This window comes from Erinaceus europaeus, chromosome 3, assembly GCF_950295315.1.
Source record: "Erinaceus europaeus chromosome 3, mEriEur2.1, whole genome shotgun sequence".
NCBI lineage: Eukaryota > Metazoa > Chordata > Mammalia > Eulipotyphla > Erinaceidae > Erinaceus > Erinaceus europaeus.
The window spans coordinates 66,489,838-66,508,828 of record NC_080164.1 but is presented as its reverse complement, the minus strand read 5'-3'; the positions used below and the strand labels follow the sequence as shown (position 1 = coordinate 66,508,828).

At 42.0% G+C, this 18,991-nt stretch overlaps 1 protein-coding gene across 1 annotated transcript in view; it reads left to right on the top strand.

The window, feature by feature from the left end:
• Window positions 1-18,991, top strand: part of ACOXL (acyl-CoA oxidase like) — a 361,479-nt gene that overhangs the window by 95,456 nt on the left and 247,032 nt on the right. Inside the window, exon 10 of the mRNA XM_060188434.1 lies at window positions 10,967-11,001. Within this exon, the coding sequence (XP_060044417.1) occupies window positions 10,967-11,001 (35 nt within the window). The remainder of the gene's footprint in view (window positions 1-10,966; window positions 11,002-18,991) is intronic.

Below are 18,991 nucleotides of genomic sequence, written 5' to 3'. Positions count from 1 at the left end.
ATCCTGACTGTTTTGTTTTTCCTCCAGGGTTATCTCATTGGGGATCCATGTTGGCACTATAAATCCACTGTTCCTGGTGGCCATTTTATTTTATTTTATTTTATTGGAAAGGACAGAGAGTTGAGAGAGGAAGGTGAGATAGAGGGGGAGAGAGAGAAGACAGACATCTGTAGATCTATTTTGCCACTTGTGAAGCACCCCTGGTGTAGGTGAGGAGCCAGGATCTCGAACCCAGATCCTTGCATGGGTCCTTGTGCTTAGTACCATGTGCGCTTAACTGAGAGAACCACTGCCTGGCCCCCCATCTTGACTTTTGTATAAGAGGAGCTGGAAACTAGAGAGACAGGTCAAGTTTTCCTTTAATTTGATATATGCTTGTCCAAAGGGATCTTTGCTGATAAATAACCAACTTGGAAATGGGCGGTCAAGTCAAACACCCAGTATCAAGTAACTTTCTGGGACTGCCACTGCCTTTTGCATCGCACTGCCCTACCTTCCTTACCTGAGGCTTCTGGAATACTCATTACTCCTCATTATCTCTTCTTTCCCCTACACCTTCCTGAGACTGGGTAGACGCAGAATGATGGCCAGGATTTAATCAACCATAGATGAAGCAGATATCATGCTGGAAATGAATGTCTGTTAGGATTCCATGAGAAACCTTCATTGTAAGGGGTTCTAAGACACTTCTTAGACAGTTGACTTCTCTCTTATCAAATCCCCAACCCCCACGTTGATCTTAGACTGACCTAAAATTTCAAATTATGAAATGGAAACTGTGTGAGGATTTATTTAGGGTGGAGGTGACAGGTTGTATCCTCATTCTCTTACCCCCTTTGTTACATCTTTATTTCTATTTTATTTTTTGTCCTTTTTATTCATTGTGAACATGTCCTCTATTCAGAAGGATAGCATAGTTCAATATAACCCCTGTGCCAAAGCACCCAGACTTCAAGATGACAGAGACAGCAACTTATTAGACTTTCTAAATGGAAAAAGTGCATTTTGGTATTTATTTAAAAATATATGATTCATTGCATTTTATAATGTAATTATTTCCCCCTCTTTTTAAAAAAATTATGCTAAGGCCTTGCATATGTACAATTTTACCACTCCAAAAATGACTTTTTCCTTCATTTTATTTCAGATAGAGAGATAGAGTGAGACAGAGAGAGGGAGAGACACCACACAACATCAGATGCCTGATGGTGTACACTCTCACGTAGTATCAGGGGCTTGAACTTGGGCCAAGTGCATGTCAAGGTATACACCCTGCCAGGTGAATCATCTCAGGTCCTATTTTTCACATTTTCCTTTTACTGTTAATCAGATCTTTTCAAACTTACCACATTAGTCTGCTTTGTGAAAGCATTCACAGCACATACTAGAACAGAGTGTAAATTGATATAGAGTGTTACTGTGAGAGTGGGTGGTTGGAGTCCTGTTGGTCCATGATGGTGTAATAGTACTTAAGTTGGGAGGGGTTAGGGGGAGTGATTTATAGACACTTATTATGGGAAGATGACGAATGGTATGCACATGTCAACAGCTGTACTGTCAACCATTAACCCTCCCCAATAAAATGATAAAAAGAAATAAAACTTGATCTTATTTGTAGATGACACAGGCATATAGAAAACCTGTAAAAACACGGAATACCTAATTTTAGTCAGTATCTCAAATGCCTGGGTGGGGGAGATGTTGTCTGTTTGGTTCATGTAATTTTTCTTTTGGGAGGAGGAATAAGAATTAGAGCAAATTATGATCTAGGAGGTGGCACAGTGGATAAAGCATTGGATTCTCAAGCATGAGGTCCCGGCAGCACACGTACCAGAGTGACGACTGGTTCTTTTCTTCTCTCCTCCTATCTTCCTCATTGATAATAAATAAAATCTTTAAAAAAATAGATTTTTAAAAAAAATAGTGCAAACTGTAGGTAAAAGCTAAAGTAAAGGAATGTGTTATTTCTTTCTTGGAAAAAACAACTCTTGGATTCAATTTAAAAGAGATTCTATGGGAGTTCTACTCTTGTCTCTGGTGTGGGTGCAGGGAGGTCAGAATAGGTCAGTAAGCTGTACGTGGTAGGGTCTGTAAGATGCTTTGACAGGCTGTGCCTACGGTTTCATTTTATTCTCTTTAACAGTCCCCAAATCCACCTTAAAAATGCCCTAAAATACTTTTGTTATTGACTGCCTTTGAGGGCGTCAACCTATTTTTTCCCTTTGGTCCTTTCATGTTTCCTTTTCCGCTCTTCAGCCTCTTTCTCCTCCCCCATCCAATTCTTTGACATAAAAATCAAGTTTTCATTTATGTAGCTTTCATTTAAGCCACTGAGAATTCCTGAATTTTCCAAGCCTGTGCTAGGTATTCTGTCAGTAGGTTGTACATAGAATCTACCTCCGTTGTTATGTTGATGCATCTGAATGGGAGTTGCTTTCTCCGAAGTCTCAGAGTGTTCAGGTTCTTGAGTAACCATCCCTTTGTACCCAACTGAAGCAAAGGAACTCAAATTCCACAATTATATTGTATGGAATCTAGAAAAATACAGCCATGCTAAGTTGAAAGCAGCAGAGGAACTACCTGGAGGGAATTCAGTGGTGAGCTATGGGTTCAGAGCACACAAATATATACCCCACCCCACCCCACCCCACCCCAGCCAGCTCTGCTGTGAACTCAGTGTGCTGAGATAATGTGGATATTGGCTGGTCACTTCACAGCAGTGACAGAGATAACAACCAGCCTCTGGTACTTCTTCCTCCTTGGCTTGCTACAATAGGGCGGCTAGTAACTCTGCACATGACAGTGCCAATGTTGAGAGCCAGTAGTCAGAGTCCCACAGCTCAGGATCCCTGGGAAATACCTAGCAGATAGGCCCTATGGTGGCAGCAACTCAAAGTGCAATATTTGTACCTTGGATTGATTAAGGGACAATGCTAGTCCTTGTGAAAGTCTATCTTCATGTCTTCCAAATAGAACTTTAACTTTAAATGCCAAACAACAACAACAACAACAACAACAACAACAAAACCCCCAAACCAGTGCCTGGTTCAGGTTTGGGGGTGAGGGGTGGCAGAAAGCAGCAAAGTTAGACACTTACCTTTTCAGTCATTTGGGGCTTAGAAATTTAAAAACAACTTGTTTCCTTAAGTTGGTTAAATAACGACCGCCTACGTTTCAATGTTAGTTCAATGTTAATTTCCATTGATTTAGCAACTTGTCATTTACATCAGGTTTTGAAAGTTTCAGATCTAAATTAGATTTCTGATAAATCTGGCAAGAGCCCATGCTTTATATATACCCCTTTCTCTTCCTAAATGTGACTTTTTTCCCCTCTGGTCTTAAAATGTATTAAATGTAAGGGACCAAGGAAGAATAACATCATTCAGAAAAAAGAAAAACAACTCAGTAGTGAACAAATATATTGCTGTCTTTCTTTCTCTTACCCTTCTTGCTGAATTTTCTCCTTTTTTTTTTTTTGTCTTTTTTTTTTTTTTTTTAGTGATTTAATAATGATTGAAAAAAAATAATGATCGACAAGATTGTGGGATGAGAGGGGTACAATCCCATAAAATTCCCACCACCAGACTTCTGTATCCCATCCCTTCCATTGAAAAGTTCCCTATTCTTTATCCTCTGGGAATATGGACCAAAAGTCTCTATGGGGTGCAGAAGGTAGAAGGTCTGGCTTCTATATTTGCTTCTTCACTAGAAATGGGCATTAGCAGGTTGATCCATACCCCCAGCCTGTTTCTATCTTTCCCTAGTGGGGTAGGGCTCTGGGGAGGGGGGTGGGTTCCAGGAATTTTTTCCCTTTTTGATAGAACAGAATGTGGTGGGGAGTGTTGCCCTTAGCCTTCAAGTAGCTGGCTTGTCTTTATTAGCAGCCCAGAGGAGCTGGTTAGGGTGTCCATATCTTTTCCAGTTGAGGGGGGTGACCACCTGTGACCACCAGGTGCTCTCATCTCCCAAAATATCACCACAGGCCTGTCAGAAGACCAGAACTCACAGTGAGTACAGTCCCTGATGTTGAGTTCAGGACAATGAAATGACATTAATAAGATAAAAGATTGTCTTACTATGAGCTGTAAAATCATCACCATTGTCAGCATAGAAGTTCCTAGTTTCAGGCATGCTTCCAAGGACTCCCCATGCATCATCTCACTCAGTGCTTTCCCTCAACCCCCCCAAAAGATTTCTGATTCAGCATATTTTGAGCTTGGGCCTGAGAATGTGCATTTCTTTCAAGTCCCAGCTGATAATGGCTTTAACTGGTCCTTATCTCTGAGGTCTGAGTTAATCTTCCTAAAACAACTTCGTGGGCTAGGTAACTTTATCCCCATTTTACAGTGAGGAAACAGACAAGAAAAGTCAAGGGACTTAACCACAGTGCTCATTGCTACTGACCATAAGCATCTGTTAGTTCAGCTGTTGATTTTTCAGGAAGTAGCAGGTGCCTAAGAAATCCCTGGTGAGTTGGGGCTGAGTCAGGCAAGGAGGGTCAGGAAGATCTGTGATGTGTGTGGGTTGGGGAGACCAGCCGTGGAGGGTGCTGGGGTGGGGCTGGGGTCCATGGGGATTCTAGTTTTGTTTATGAATGAGTAATGCTGGAAGGAGAGTCAGGGAAAGAGTTAAAATGATCCACTCTGTAAATTACTTTCTCTCTGTCCCTATTGTTGGTGCCAACACACACACACACACACACACACACACGCACACGCACACGCACACGCACACGCACACGCACACGCACACACACCATGTCTCTCTGTGAGATTTTTCTTCTTTCATATTTCCTAGAAAAGAGGAAGCAAAGGAAAATTAATGGCTCCCTTTCCTTTCTGAGTTTACTTTGTAATATTACAATTCTTTGGACCCTTGAAATAAAAAATATAAAGAGGAAGTGCCACGTAAGTATAAAGGGAATGAAGACTTCACATGTAGGACCCTGACATATTTTCCCTAAACTCATAATTCAGGTTTGGTGCGTTGGAAGCCAACTTGGAAGCCAAGGAGAGGCTTGGCAACATGGAAAGATGTAAAGTGAGGCTGCAGACCGGTGGCCTTCTGGCCAAATTCCATGGGTGTGTTTTGTTTGGCTCACCTAATCTTTGAAAAATACTCAGATCAGTTGAAAATGTGGGAGTTTCATAAGAAAACCATGGGTCTCCTGTTATTTTTTGAGGGATGAGAAGTACTAGCATTGGAGCTGTGACGGGGGTGGGGGGGCTGAGGGGTGAGGGGTGCCGGCTATCCTGGGTAAAGGCCTGGATCTGTGTCACGGCCTTTGCTAGTATGTTTCCCCCAATCTAGAAAGTTCTGGCCTCATTCTTGCAGCCACTGCTCATCAGTTGAGTGATAAGCTTAGCACTGACTGGTTTCTTCCGCTCGCTCTGCTCTGCCTTGGCAGCCTGTGTGTGAGAGCACATCCTGAACACATGCTCAGTGCATCAGCAAAGGCTGGACCCTAAGAACCCAGGTGCCTCGGGCAGGTGGGCATTAGGGGAGGGCTGCACAGCGACAATCTGTGACATGATAAGGATGCTCTCTGCTGCCTCTAAAGACAGTGTCTGCCATTTCTTCCCTTTAACATTTTAAATGGTATTTTTAAAAGGTGTCTTCTAAAATTATGATTATTATTGTACATGATCCGTGCAGTTGAGGTGGTGCTTTATAGGGAATATCTGGCTACAGCTGGTGCACTTCTAGGTGTTTTATGGCAAATTATTCTCAGATTACCCTTTAATGTAGGAAGGTCTGCCTGCTGTCTGAGCTCCCTGGGTCATATAGAAAACCCCCAGCCTTGATACAAAACAGCTGCCCCAGTCAGCTGTTCCAGAAAAGGAGCATTTTTAGGCTGAAGAAACAAGAGAAAGGTTTTTGTAGCTGAAGGAGATTTTGAAAAATGTTGATTTTTTTCCTTGCTATTAAAATATGATTTAACTTTGTTACTAACAAATTGTGTAAGTTGAAAAAGTTCTCCAAATGGGAGTTTGTTAAATGCTCACTGGCAATGCTTATAGTATGCCCTGGTGGGGGCAAAGGGCTCCAGGGAGGGCAGAAGCACAAAACTTCTTCTGACCTCCATGTCCCAGGGCCTCAGCTTGCACTGGGCTGGGGTTAGAGGTCAGTCCCCAGGGGCCTCCCTTCTTGCTCTCCACTGGATCCCTGCTGAGACCAAAAACAAAAGGGTCAATTGTCTGAGGCCTCCTTTTGTCTCAGGGTCTCTGTAGGTCTCTCCAAATGCCAGTGTGTCTCTATGCATGTGCACATCTGTATTCATACGCATGTGTGCTGGTGTGTGCCTGTGCTTGCATGTGACTATGGGGAAAGAATGTGTGCACATAAAAACACGCACTACTCATACTGACTCACACACACACACACACACACACACACACACACACACACACACACACACACTTTGATGAGTGTGTGTGCACATGCGCATGTCCTTGAGTGTGGCTGTGCTTGCATACCTAAGTGTATACTCAGGCTTGTATTGTACATTGGGTGTGAATGCATATACATGTGCACACATGCACATACACAGTGGGGAGACTCAGGCTGTCAGTTGAATCCAGTGCACTCACTGTGGAGTTGAAGTCACATTTCCTGCTTGTCTATGTAATGCTGTATTCCTACCCACCCCAGATATGGGTTCCCATATCATCCCAGGGCCTTTGTATGGGTCCTAGTCATTTCATCCCCTAGCACATTTTTATAGGCCTGGCCACAGAGGCCTGCAGATGCTGTGGCTGCTCGTATGGTGTGATTCCAATATTTACACATTCTTCCTGATCAAAGATGTCTTTTAAAAATATATATATTTGGGGCTATGTGGTGGTGCACCTGGTTAAGTGCACACATTACAGTGCGTAAGGACCCAGGTTCAAACCCCTGGTCCCCAAATGCAAGGGGAAAGCTTCACAAGTGTTGAAGCAGGGCTGCAGGTCTCTCTCTCTCTCTCTCTCTCTCTTTCCCCTCTCAACTTCTCTCTGTCTCTATGCAATAATAAAAATAAATACCCCCCTCTCTCTTTATATATATATATATGTATATACTTGTTTATTTTTCATGAGAAGGTGTCCAGATGCTGTTCCTCTCAAGCATATAGCAGTGCCAGGGATTGAACCCAAGCCCTCAGGCATGCAAGTCTTGTTCTATAACTGGCTGAGCTGTCTCTCCAGCCAGTCCCAGAGATATCCTTAAAAAATAGTAGTAGGGAGTTGGGTGGTAGCGCAGTAGGTTAAGCGCAGGTGGCGCAAAGCACAAGGACCGGCATAAGGATCCCGGTTCGAACCCCGGCTCCCCACCTGCAAGGGAGTCGCTTCACAAGTGGTGAAGCAGGTCTACAGGTGTTTATCTTTCTTTCCCCCTCTCTGTCTTCCCCTCCTCTCTCCATTTCTCTCTGTCCTATCCAACAACGACGACAACAACAATAACTACAACAATAAAACAAGGGCAACAAAAGGGAATAAATAAATATTTAAAAAATAGTAATAAAACATATTAGATGAAGAAGCCAACAAGTGTAATAAAAACACTTAACTGGAATTCATCATGAGGGTTTATATCCTCGCTCTCTTTAACCAATGTAGCTGTCATTTAAGAACTATTTTTTTTTTTGTTTGGGAGTATTTAATATTTTTTTCAAGAATTCAATAAACTTGTTATCCTCCAAAATTACTGGGTTATCAGACTATTTTGTTGTTGTTTCCCCCCCCTAATTCTTGTTTCCTCTATGCCTATTTCCTTTCCATACTACAGCAAAGGCTTATCTTTCAGCTGTGGAAAAGCCACTAATTAAACAGTACTCCAAAGCTTATCAAAATACTCAGTTGGTAAACTTATCTTATTAGTAGCCTAACTGTAAGCCAGAACTTTTTAACCCCAGGAAATGTAAAGTTATCCAGCATGTGAAATCTGTAAAATGCTTATCCTGACCTTGTGGTTACAGCTTCTGTTTTTATTTTGTTCCAGAATAACCTCCTTCTTGTTCTTTACATATTTTATTGTCCCTGAGCTACCTTCCCTTTTCTGTTTGCGTAAGTCTCAAAGAAAATATACTCCTGAACTGGTTGAGATAATTGAATAAAGTGAGTGTGATATGGAATCAGCTTGATGTTATATATTTCATGGCTTCTCTTTTAGATTTCTTTCTTCTTTTCCTCACTTTCTTCCTTTCTGTCTGCCTGTATTTTTTAATGAGTTCTTCTTCTTTGTTCCTGAAGTCTTGTCTTTATTGGTTTTGAATCCTGAATGTGTTTAGTGATAAAGCCCTTATTCTGAATCTAGCCTATCCATGTACTAGCCTGGAGAAACCGTGCATCTGTCCAGATTGAATTGGATACGAGTGCCAGGCTTTCTTAACAGCTTTATTTCTTCTTACTCTTCTTCCCCATGGTTCTTCCTTACCTCTTCCACAGTCCCACTTCCCTGGGACCCTCAAGTCATCTTTCAGCACCTAGAATGGCACCATGAAACTCACCTCCCCACTCCCACCTCCAGTAGGTTCTACTTAAAGGATTAGCAATGAGTGAAGTATGGCAGTGGTGTGGTTGAGGATCATAAGGTACCACACAGGGAAACCTTACCCCCCCCCCCCACCAATGATATTATATATGATACTGAGAGGCTGAATTGCCTGTTTCTTAAATGAACACAGCCATGGGCTGTGTTCCTCCACTATGGGCTAATGAGACTTATGTAGACCTAGTTGTGGTTGATCACTGTTTTTTTCATGAAGAAATCCTTTCAAATTTCCCAAAACAAACTTAAAAGCTAAATTTTCATAAATGGGGTGTTGATGGTGTACTGTGGTAGTACCAGTAATTATAAAGTCTTTCCCATCTGGCAGACAGAATACACATGCAGACAGACAGAGAGAGAGAGAGAGAGAGAGAGAGAGAGATAGATAAACAGAAAAAAAAAAGCTTCATTCTCACATTAATCCTGTGAGAAAATACTTTATTTTGGCCATTTAACAGTTGTGAACACTGAAGGTCTTAGAGTTTGGATAACTCACTGACACCCACACAGTTAACAGCTGACCTTGTTTGGCCTGACTCTTCTGTAACCCACCACTGACTTGGCCCACACTGAGGCCCATGCTGTAGGATTCAACCCTCATTTGTGCTTGAGAGGTTTCTGTGACATTCAGCAGAGGGTAAAAAGGAAGCTAGAGTCTTGGCCTGGTTTCTCTTGTTACAATGCCCAGTCACTGTGTCCACTTTCTCCTGATGTTATACACACTGTGAGCTCCCTTTCTTTGCTGTCCTCTGAACTGCAGCTTGCTTGCCTAGAGCTAATAGGGTCAGTATGAAGGCTGTGCTGAGCCCACCAGGAAGACTCAGGCCTAGGTGATCAGTGCCGTATCAGTACCCTGTTGGTCTGAGCTTTCCACTCAGGAGTCCTGGAAGAGAGGGAGAGGTGGCTTCCAGGACTCAGTGTGAGATACTTTCCTAGTGGGAAACACTGATATCCTGTCTTTTCACTGCTTTGTCTTAGAGCTCAAAGAACCCTGTTTTGCACATAAAACAGAGTGGAGGAGAGATCTGGCCAAAGGGTAAAAGTTTTAGTTGTGAGATGAATAAGTTCTGAGGATCCAACACCCAGCATGATGACTATAGTTAACAACACTATTGTCTTCTTGAATTTCGCTGACAGAGCAGCTCTGCAGTGTTCTCACTAAAGAAAGAAATTGAAAGGTAACTATGGGAAGTAGGGGAAGTGTTAGTCAGTGAACATGACTGCAATAGTCATTTGTACGGTGTCTATATCTGATCATGTGATTGTTTAAATAGGTATAGTTTGTCTTTGTCAAACTGCCTCTAAGATTCTGTGAGAACTATGGTGGTTATCATTGGGAGGGTGGTGGCCCAGAACTTTGGCGGTGGGTACAGTGTGAAACTGCCCTATAATCTTAAAGTCTTGTAAGCCATTATTAATCACAAATAAAAAATGACTTGAAATAAATAAAAATAAATAGGTACAGTTTGATTTTTCAGTTATGGTTCAATAAAAAGTAGGAATTGAAATTTTCACAAAGAAACTCATTTTTAGAAGTCTTACTACTGAGAGACAACCTCTGTCTACATGAAATATTATAGATCTTTATTTTTTTTATTCAGTAACTCTTTTATTGGCAATAATGTTTTTTTAACTTCAGTATCATTTTATTGAGGAAATATTGACTTGCAGGATTTTTGTTTTCACAAGTGTACACTTCCCCAAATTAGGTATCAGTACATTTAACCTTCAACCAAACTATCATATTATTAATGATTTTTATTAGTGATACAATATTGATTTATATTATGAGACAACAGAGTATAATTCTACACCATTCACACCAAAATATCATTATCTGGTGTATTTTAAAATTGTATTAAATATTTAAATTTGACTCAAAAGTGTGTTAATTACTGTATTTGTCAATTTGTAACATTTAAAAAAATTATTATTTTATTTATTGGATATAGACAGAGGGAAATACAGAGGGCTGGGGAAATAGAGAGGGAGAGAGGAAGAGAAAGACACTTGCAGCTCTGCTTCACTACTCATGAAGCTTTCCCCCTGCAGGTGGGGGTTGCGGTTTGAACCTGGATCCTTGCTCATTGTATTATGTGCACTCAGCCAGGTGTGCCACCGCCTGGCCCATATATTTGCCAATTTGTGTAAACATCTAGATCTACATTAAAAACAATTAAAATAAAACATCATTTGGAGTTTAAGGGTTTCCTTATTTTCCTGTAAAAGTGCAATAAAAAGATTAAGTGATAAAAAATCATTACCCTTTAAGAGCTAACTTCAAATAAGAAATATTGTAAAAATATGTTATTCATGAAGAATTACTAATAAGGCACTTTAGAAATGACAGCAACAAAAACTATGTTAACCTAGTCTTGTTATGCATTCAACATATTCCTGATATTATTTAACATTTCTTTCTTTTTTTTTATTGCAGCTTGGGTTAACCATAGCCATTCGTTATAGCCACAGGTAAAGTTTCATTTTTAATTTTTAATCTAATTTTAGTTTATAGTACTGGTTTGCTCTGGTCTACAGGTTTTTGAGTTTAATTGTGGTGGCTGCTCTACTGATGATGTCAGAATCCCAATGAGATGAAATAGTTCTGGTTGCTTTATTCGTGAGAATTAATTGCTATTGGGATAAATAAAGTTTTTACATAAAAGTGAGGGCAGGTAGCACCTTTCTTTTAAAATAAAAAACTATAATACTCTAGAATAGAGGTGGGGGACATCCAGTCCATAAATGACGTTATAAATCCATGAGTGGCTCTTGGTAGAAAAATGGTTCTCCTAGAGCAAGGACACAGATTGGTTTTTGGATAATAAACTCAGTCTAAGGAAATTATGAAATCTAGAATGTCCTATTTTGAGAGGGGAGTCCGGATAAGCAGGAAGTGGGGTGGGGGCTTGTTGGTGAGCCCCTTGGCACCCCTCTATGCTAGAGCTCTGCCCCTTCTGTTGTAGGCACATTTGAGAATGGTTGATAGTCTTGCTGTATGTTTTCTTTACAATTTATTCTTTTGTCTTAATTGTGCCATATTTATGAAAAAAATTGCTTCCTGTCCAAGTAGTAAACTTTCCCCCATGCCTGCATCAAAATGCTTTATGGCATTGTCATAGAGTAAGACCTAGCTCCAGTGAAGGGGCAGGAAGCACTTTCTCCCTCATTTATTACAGTCTTTTCTGGGATTGTAAAATACTTTTTGCTTTGGTCCCCCTTTCCCCAGAGCACCCTAAGCATCACCAAAGAAATGTGTTCAGTTGACAGTGAATATGAGATTGAGTAGGAGGGCAGGGACCTGACATGGCCCTGTAGAAGCTAAGGATAAGAGCTGTGTTGTGATGAGGGGAAAGAAAGATGTTGGTGGGTATTTATTTGTTTGTTTGTTTACTTATTTATTTTTTTTACCAGAGAACTGCTCACCTCTGGTTTATGATTGTGCCAGGGGTGGAACTTGGGACCTCAGGAGCCTGAGGCACATTGCTCTACTGCTAGTGCTATCTCCCTAGCCCCGATTGGGGGCAGTCAGAAAAAGTTGATTTTAGAGATAGCTTTGAAATTGCTTTATTCTCTGGCTATGTTAGGAGTTTCTGTGGCTGCCTAACACCACTGAGCTTCCGCTTACTCTGCTGGGACACTCTGTGTCAGGGCTTTGGATAGTGCGGTGAAGATGATTTGTCTCTACCTTATAGACTCTGGGGACTGCCCTGGCAGACATGGGTCTGGGGATGGTGGTGGGAAGGCATGGGCACCTTAGTGGGTGATGAGGCTGTAACTTGTGACCTGTTTCTTTCCACTTGGACTAGTTTCTACATCACACCTCTGTCCCCAGCCCCCAACACAGTGTTTGGCTTTCTCTGAGTGAAGTGTCTCAGTGGTAAGAGAGAGCCAAGTGGGCACTCTCCTTTTCCCAAGATCCAATTTGGGGAAGCCACAGAGCTTATTCTATTGGTTGGACTGGTCCCAAGCCCCACTTTGTGCTCAGAAGGAGGGAACGGAGAGATTCCCACCTCTTAGTGGGAAAAGTACTGGTACTAATTGTAACAAAAGCGTGGGAGATGGGAAACCTTTATGTGACCATCTTTGTCATAAAGACCATGTAGATTTTGGAGTATTTATTTGGGGCATTTGTGAAAAAGAAATTTAAGAGGATATCCCCACCAGAATGCATTTACATGTGTAAATAAATGCACAACGGATGTGTGTAAAGACATAAAGGTAGACGTGGGTTTTACATTGTTATTATTATCATTTATTGATTCAATAATGATTGACAGATTGTAGGATAAGAGGGGTACAATTTTATACAATTCCATCACCAAAGTTCCATATCCCATCCCCTTCTTTGGAAACTTTTCTATTCTTTATCCCTCTGGGAGTATGGAGCCAGGATCATTATGGGGTACAGAAGGTGGGAGGTCTGACTTCTATAATTGCTTCCCCACTGGACATGGATGTTGACAGGTTGATTCATACCCCCATCCTATTTCTATCTTTTGATAGTGGGGTGGGGCTCTGGGGAGGTGAGTTTCCAGGGACATATTGGTGAGATCATCTGCCCAGGGAAGTCAGATGGAATCCTGGTAGCATCTGCAACTTACCAACCACAACTTTTTTTAACCACTTATCTGACTATTACAGATTCTGACTATTACAAATTTCCCTGCCATGAATATAGATATGCATAGCTCTTTCTATATATGAATCTTCAAATTTTTTGAGTGAGGAATCTCTAGACTGCTTTCCATAGGGACTGATCCAATGTATATTCCCATTAACAGTATAAGAGGTTTCTCTTTCCACCATATGCTTGCTAGCGCTTGTCGTTTCTGTCCTTTTGAATGCATGACATTCTTTTTTTTTAATATTTTATTTTATTTATTTATTCCCTTTTGTTGCCCTTGTTGTTTTATTGTTGTAGTTATTATTGTTGTTGTCGTCGTTGTTGGATAGGACAGAGAGAAATGGAGAGAGGAGGGGAAGACAGAGAGGAGGAGAGAAAGATAGACACCTGCAGACCTGCTTCACCACCTGTGAAGCGACTCCCCTGCAGGTGGGGAGCCGGGGTTCGAACCGGGATCCTTATGCCGGTCCTTGTGCTTTGCGCCACCTGCGCTTAACCCGCTGCGCTATAGCCCAACTCCCGAATGCATGACATTCTTACACGTGTGAATTGGGATCCAAAGGAGATATCTTAGAGGAAGCAAATCAAAACTAGAAGGCAGATGCCCTGGCAGGCTGACAACACAGGTTAAAAACAGTCTTTAAATTATTGTTTGAAAGAAGGCCTCCATTGGAGGGGATAGGAAGTGGAACTCTGGTGGGAATTGTGTGGAATTGTAATTAATTGATCATAATTAAATCAATAAAATATTACTATTTAACATTTACTTGGAGAAGAGGTTGAGTATGGGGAGGGTGTGGAGGGAGGGGGTGAATCCCAGCCGCCTCAACCTTTTTTTTTTTTTCTTTCCCTGTAGCCATAGTGGCTAATCCTCAACCCCACACATAGAGGTGCCTTCTCAACATGGAAACACTACACTGGATTGGGTGGACTGCATGGGGCAAGAGTAGCACATGTCTCTGTGCTGTCCTCTGTGCTTGGGAACAGAGAGGATGGCTAGAAAGTAACTCAGGGATAATGTGCAGTCTTTGAGGTGGTAGTGAGGGTTTAGCAAGCCTGTAACAATGTGCAACTTCTGACTCATACAAGCCAACTCAAGGTAAGTTCTTGAGGAACATTTGGCTAGCCTGTGTCTCATCCTCATAAACACAGTGGGGGGAACAGAGAGGGCATTAGCAGAGCTTTTGTTTTTCAGGACTTATATCTGTCATATAAAGAATCTTAAAAGTTCCAGAAACTCTAACAGCATCTATAAATTTATGGTGGGGAAGAAACCATCTTCTGGGCAACTTCCAGACTCCAGGAATCCTTGAGGCTTAATAAAGTGTCACTGAAGAGCTACTTCTAAGTTAGACTGGCAGCATTTGCCCCTCCTTCTCACGAAGGCGGGGGTTGCTGGTGGGGAGATGTAGGGGGGTGTGGGAAGACTCCACTCCTCCTATATCTCCTGACCCTGTCACTCACCTCTGCCCCTTGGAGGAGGAAGACAAAGGGCAATTTGGGTTTCTGACTATGTCCCTTCTTTAAAAGATCTCCTAGCTTACTTTGGCTACCTGAAGCTTCCATCCTTTTGTGCATTACTTTTAAATACTTAGCATGAAGTTCACTATTTCAACCCTTTAAAAAGGCCAAAAAGTGTGCCATTCAGTGGCATTAAGGACTGTCACATTGTTATGCAGCTGTCACTGCCATCCAGAGCCGGAACTCTTCCATCATCCCAAACTGTCACTCTGTGTCCATTATACACTGATTCCCATTTCCTCTCCCTCAGTCCCTGGCAGCCACAACTCCATTTTCTGTTGCAAAATCTGACTGATCTTCGAGCTTCAGCTATGCAGGCGCATACAATATTAGTCCTTCTGTGTCTGGATTTTCCCTTAACAGAATACCCTCAGGGCTTATGCATTAGTAGCATGTTTTAGGATTTCCTTCTTTTTTAATTTTTAAAAAATATTTATTTATTTATTCCCTTTTGTTGTCCTTGTTGTTTTATTGTTGTAGTTATTATTGATGTCATCATGTTGGATAGAACAGAGAGAAATGGAGAGAGGAGGGGAAGACAGAGAGGGGGAGAGAAAGACACCTGTAGACCTGCTTCACCGCTTGTGAAGTGACTCCCCTGCAGGTGGGGAGCCGGGGGCTCGAACCCGGACCCTTATACCGGTCCTTGTGCTTTGCACCACGTGCACTTAACCCGCTGTGCTACTGCCCAACTCCCTAGGATTTCCTTCTTTTTAAAGGCTGAAAAATATTCCATGGTATTTATATACCATATTTTGTTTATTCCCTTCTTCATCATTGTATATTTGAGATTGTTTCCTCCTTTTGACTACCATGAACAATGCTGCTATAAACATAAGCATACAAATGTCACTTTGAGCAGAGGTATATAACATAATGGTTATGCAAAGAGACTCTCCTGCTTGAGGCTCTGAAGTCCCAGGTTCAAGTCCCCATATCACCATAAACCAGAGCTGAGCAGTGCTCTGGTAAGACAATAATAATAATAATAATAATAAACAAATATCACTTTGAAGCTTTGCTTTCAATTCTTTTGGGTATATACTCCAAGATAGAGTCTCTGGATCATATGTAATTTTATTTTTAGAATCTACCATACTGTTTTCCTGTCAAGTGTTATTATTTCTGTCATCTCTGAAGCATCATTGCTCTGGGTTGACTTTTTTTTTTAGATGGAAGAGATAGAAACAGAGAGAGGTGGCAAGTGGGGAGCAGAGAGACACCATGTCACCAAAGTTTCCTCCAATTCAGTGGGGGCTGGACTCAAACCTAGGTTATCTGCCTGGCAAAGTGGTTATACTACCCAAGCGAGTTCATTTTTGCCAGCCTTCTCTCAATTCTTTTTAAAGAAGGGGTTGTGTCTTATGTCTGTGTAGTTCTGGGTCACATTGATGGCCTATGGCTGCTACTGAGAAATGGTTTCCATTTCCTTTGTCATGTTTACCCAGAGCCCAGATGCTGGTGTTGAGGACTTCACATCAGCAGGCCCTCTTTCTGTGGGTAGAGATACTTTAAGGTGCAAGGTTTAATACTTTAGATTCTAATGACAAGTTTTGTTTCTAAAAGTTAAGTCCAGGACTTTGAGAGCTGTTGGAGACACCTCAGCAGACTCCTTTCCAGATGGAGATAGGATGGAAAGAAGGATAGAGACAAGTGTGGCTCCAAGATGTCAGTATTGGCAGGGTGAAGATGGGAGAACTTGCGGTACTTGAAGTCATTGAAATCCTATGACCTTGGTGGGCACTTAGTACCTCTTAGATTGCTGCCAACACATGGGAACAGGAGAGGGCTCTTTGTGTAACGAAAGAGGCATTCCAGGTCCAAAGATATCTGCTTTTTTTTCATTTCACATATATATTCGTACTTAAACTATCAAATATCCCTTGCTGTAACAGTGTTCAAAAATAACCCTTTCCCTTCGCCATACCATCACACAGATACGCCAAACCACTGCCTCTCTCATGCCTCAGACATGGTGGTTCACCCTTCATCTCCTCCTCATAGAAGGTTAATCCAGACCTTCCATGTGGTATAAGTGTGTGTGTGTGTGTGTGTGTGTGTGTGTGTGTGTTGGGAGGTGGGGTGGGGTGGGGCTTAAGGAGCTGAGAGGTTGGGGCTGTGGAGAATGACTTCATCACATTCTGACAGCAGAGAGGTATGAAGCGAGCAAGAACATCTGCCTTCACTGTGCATTTGATAATAGGGCCTGCACACATTTCGTTTATTATCACAGTGTTCTCATTTATTTTTGTAGAGTCAAGTCATTTTCCACAGAGTGGAAAATCGTCTCTTAATATTCATTCCCCACTGTTTGACTTGAGGTTTTCGTGTGGAATCCACACAATGGTGACAGCCGGGTAACCCCCAGAAGTGCCCTTTGCAGATAACAGCTTTCGGGGCCCCACCACCCACACAGTGGGGAAATTGTTCCCTCTGTGTGGGTGTTTTGTTTTTTCTTCTTCAACAAGATCGAAACAGAGTTTAGATGTTCTTCCTCTCTGTCACAGTGCAGCAGCCTGAAAAAGCCTGTTCCCTTTTGGTGGGAAACCTGGGCAGAGATTAAACAGTTTCAGAAGATACCTTCTCATCCTCTGCTCCAGATTCTCTGACATGCTGGAGTGGCCACATGAACCCCCAGTGTGGCATTTTCACATGTGGCTCTCACGTATGCCCATGTTTCTAAGAAAAGCTCATGACAGCAGGGAATTTGTTCTGAAAGCAAAGTGTGAGTGCAGCAAACTGGCTCCACAGAATGGTTTTTGTCTTGCTTTTTGTTGTTGTTGTTCGTTGGTTGCCTTTCTTTAATAAAGGAGGAAGCCAGTTTTCCATTTAACCATGTGATGGTTAGCTACAAGTCCACAAGGTTTGACTTTAAGATTAAATCCAATGATGTTTCTTTCCCACAATTGATTTTATTGGTTTCTTATGCACCTTAAGAAAGGCCTAGTTTGGCACCCCTTTCAGGCCTGTGTTTGCAATATTGGAATTATAGGTGCCACCCTCTAAAAATCCTGGGGGTTCCCTGAGGACTGTAAAGGATATGGGAGAATTGGGAGACCTGCATGTGGCTTGTCCCAGAGGAGTGTGTAGCTTGCAGCACAGTGTGGCCATCTTTGAACTGAACTCTAGTAGTCATGCTCTTCCATGGAAAGTGCAGACCTGGGATAGAACAGCCATTCAGAGCCTGCCTTGAGGGATTTGTTTTGAGAGATCCAAGGGACTGACCGATCCAGAAGTAAAAGGCTCGTGTGCTTTTGTGTTCTGCTTTAGATTAAAAGCAGAGCTTCAGGTTCCTAGATGAATCAGAACACTTATTGAATGGACAGGCTGCATCAATGAACAAATGAAATTGTCATCTTGAAATACAAAGGGAAGAAAAGACAAGAAACAGGGCTATCAGGCCTCTGGGGCTTTGGTTTCAAATGTTGGCAGATACCTAGCGACTCCCATTTGGAGCTGGTTTGATCTTATGGAAACAACCAGGGAAGGCTGTTGTTCTCTCAATTCTGTAAAAATAAACAAAGATGCCTTTCTGCCCTTTTTTCCCCTTCCAGGGAATCGTTGTTTCTGTCACTGGGATACTCTGGCTGACTCTTCCATCTGTCTCCTTTTCAGACTTCACAGAGAGACTCTGACCAGATTTATACACAGACTTGCCAAGAAACGTATTCAACTTGAATGGTCTAGTCTTAAAAGAAAAGCCACATTTTGGGAGGTTGGAATTTTTAGATAACCTAAACACAACGTATTGCCCCCTAAAGTGCAAAATGTGAATATTCATGAGGTGTCTGTGTTAGATGCCCTTGTTATCAGGGTCACTGAAGGTCATGTGTGTGTTGTTAGTGCCTCAGGGTAGAGGTCAGCCTGGGGCTGGAGTGATGGCTGGTGACTGGCAGATGCTATCCTGAGTCTGGGGGAGTAAAATATGGGTGTGCCACTCTCATTCCCTTGAGATTCCTTGTCTTGTATGGAGTTGCTTGTCCTGTCTTCTAGTGACTTTGGTCAGGCCCTTGGCCATTTCTCTAGTCAGACCTGCTCATCATATGGTCTCTAGGGGGAAGTTCTATCTGCCGCTGAGGGAGTCTTTTGCAAAAACAGATCTGACCACAAGAATCCCCCATGCCTAGAGAACAGAATTCTTACCCTTAGCATGGGATTCAGACCAGATTCCCATCTTTTCAATTTTTCTGCCCTGAGATTCTTACCTCTTCCACCCTTTCCTGATGTTATTTTCTCTAAGGAATTAACTTCCTCTCTCTATTCTGCATTACTGAGCTTTTCACCCTCCAATGAATCCCTTTTCATTAGTGATTT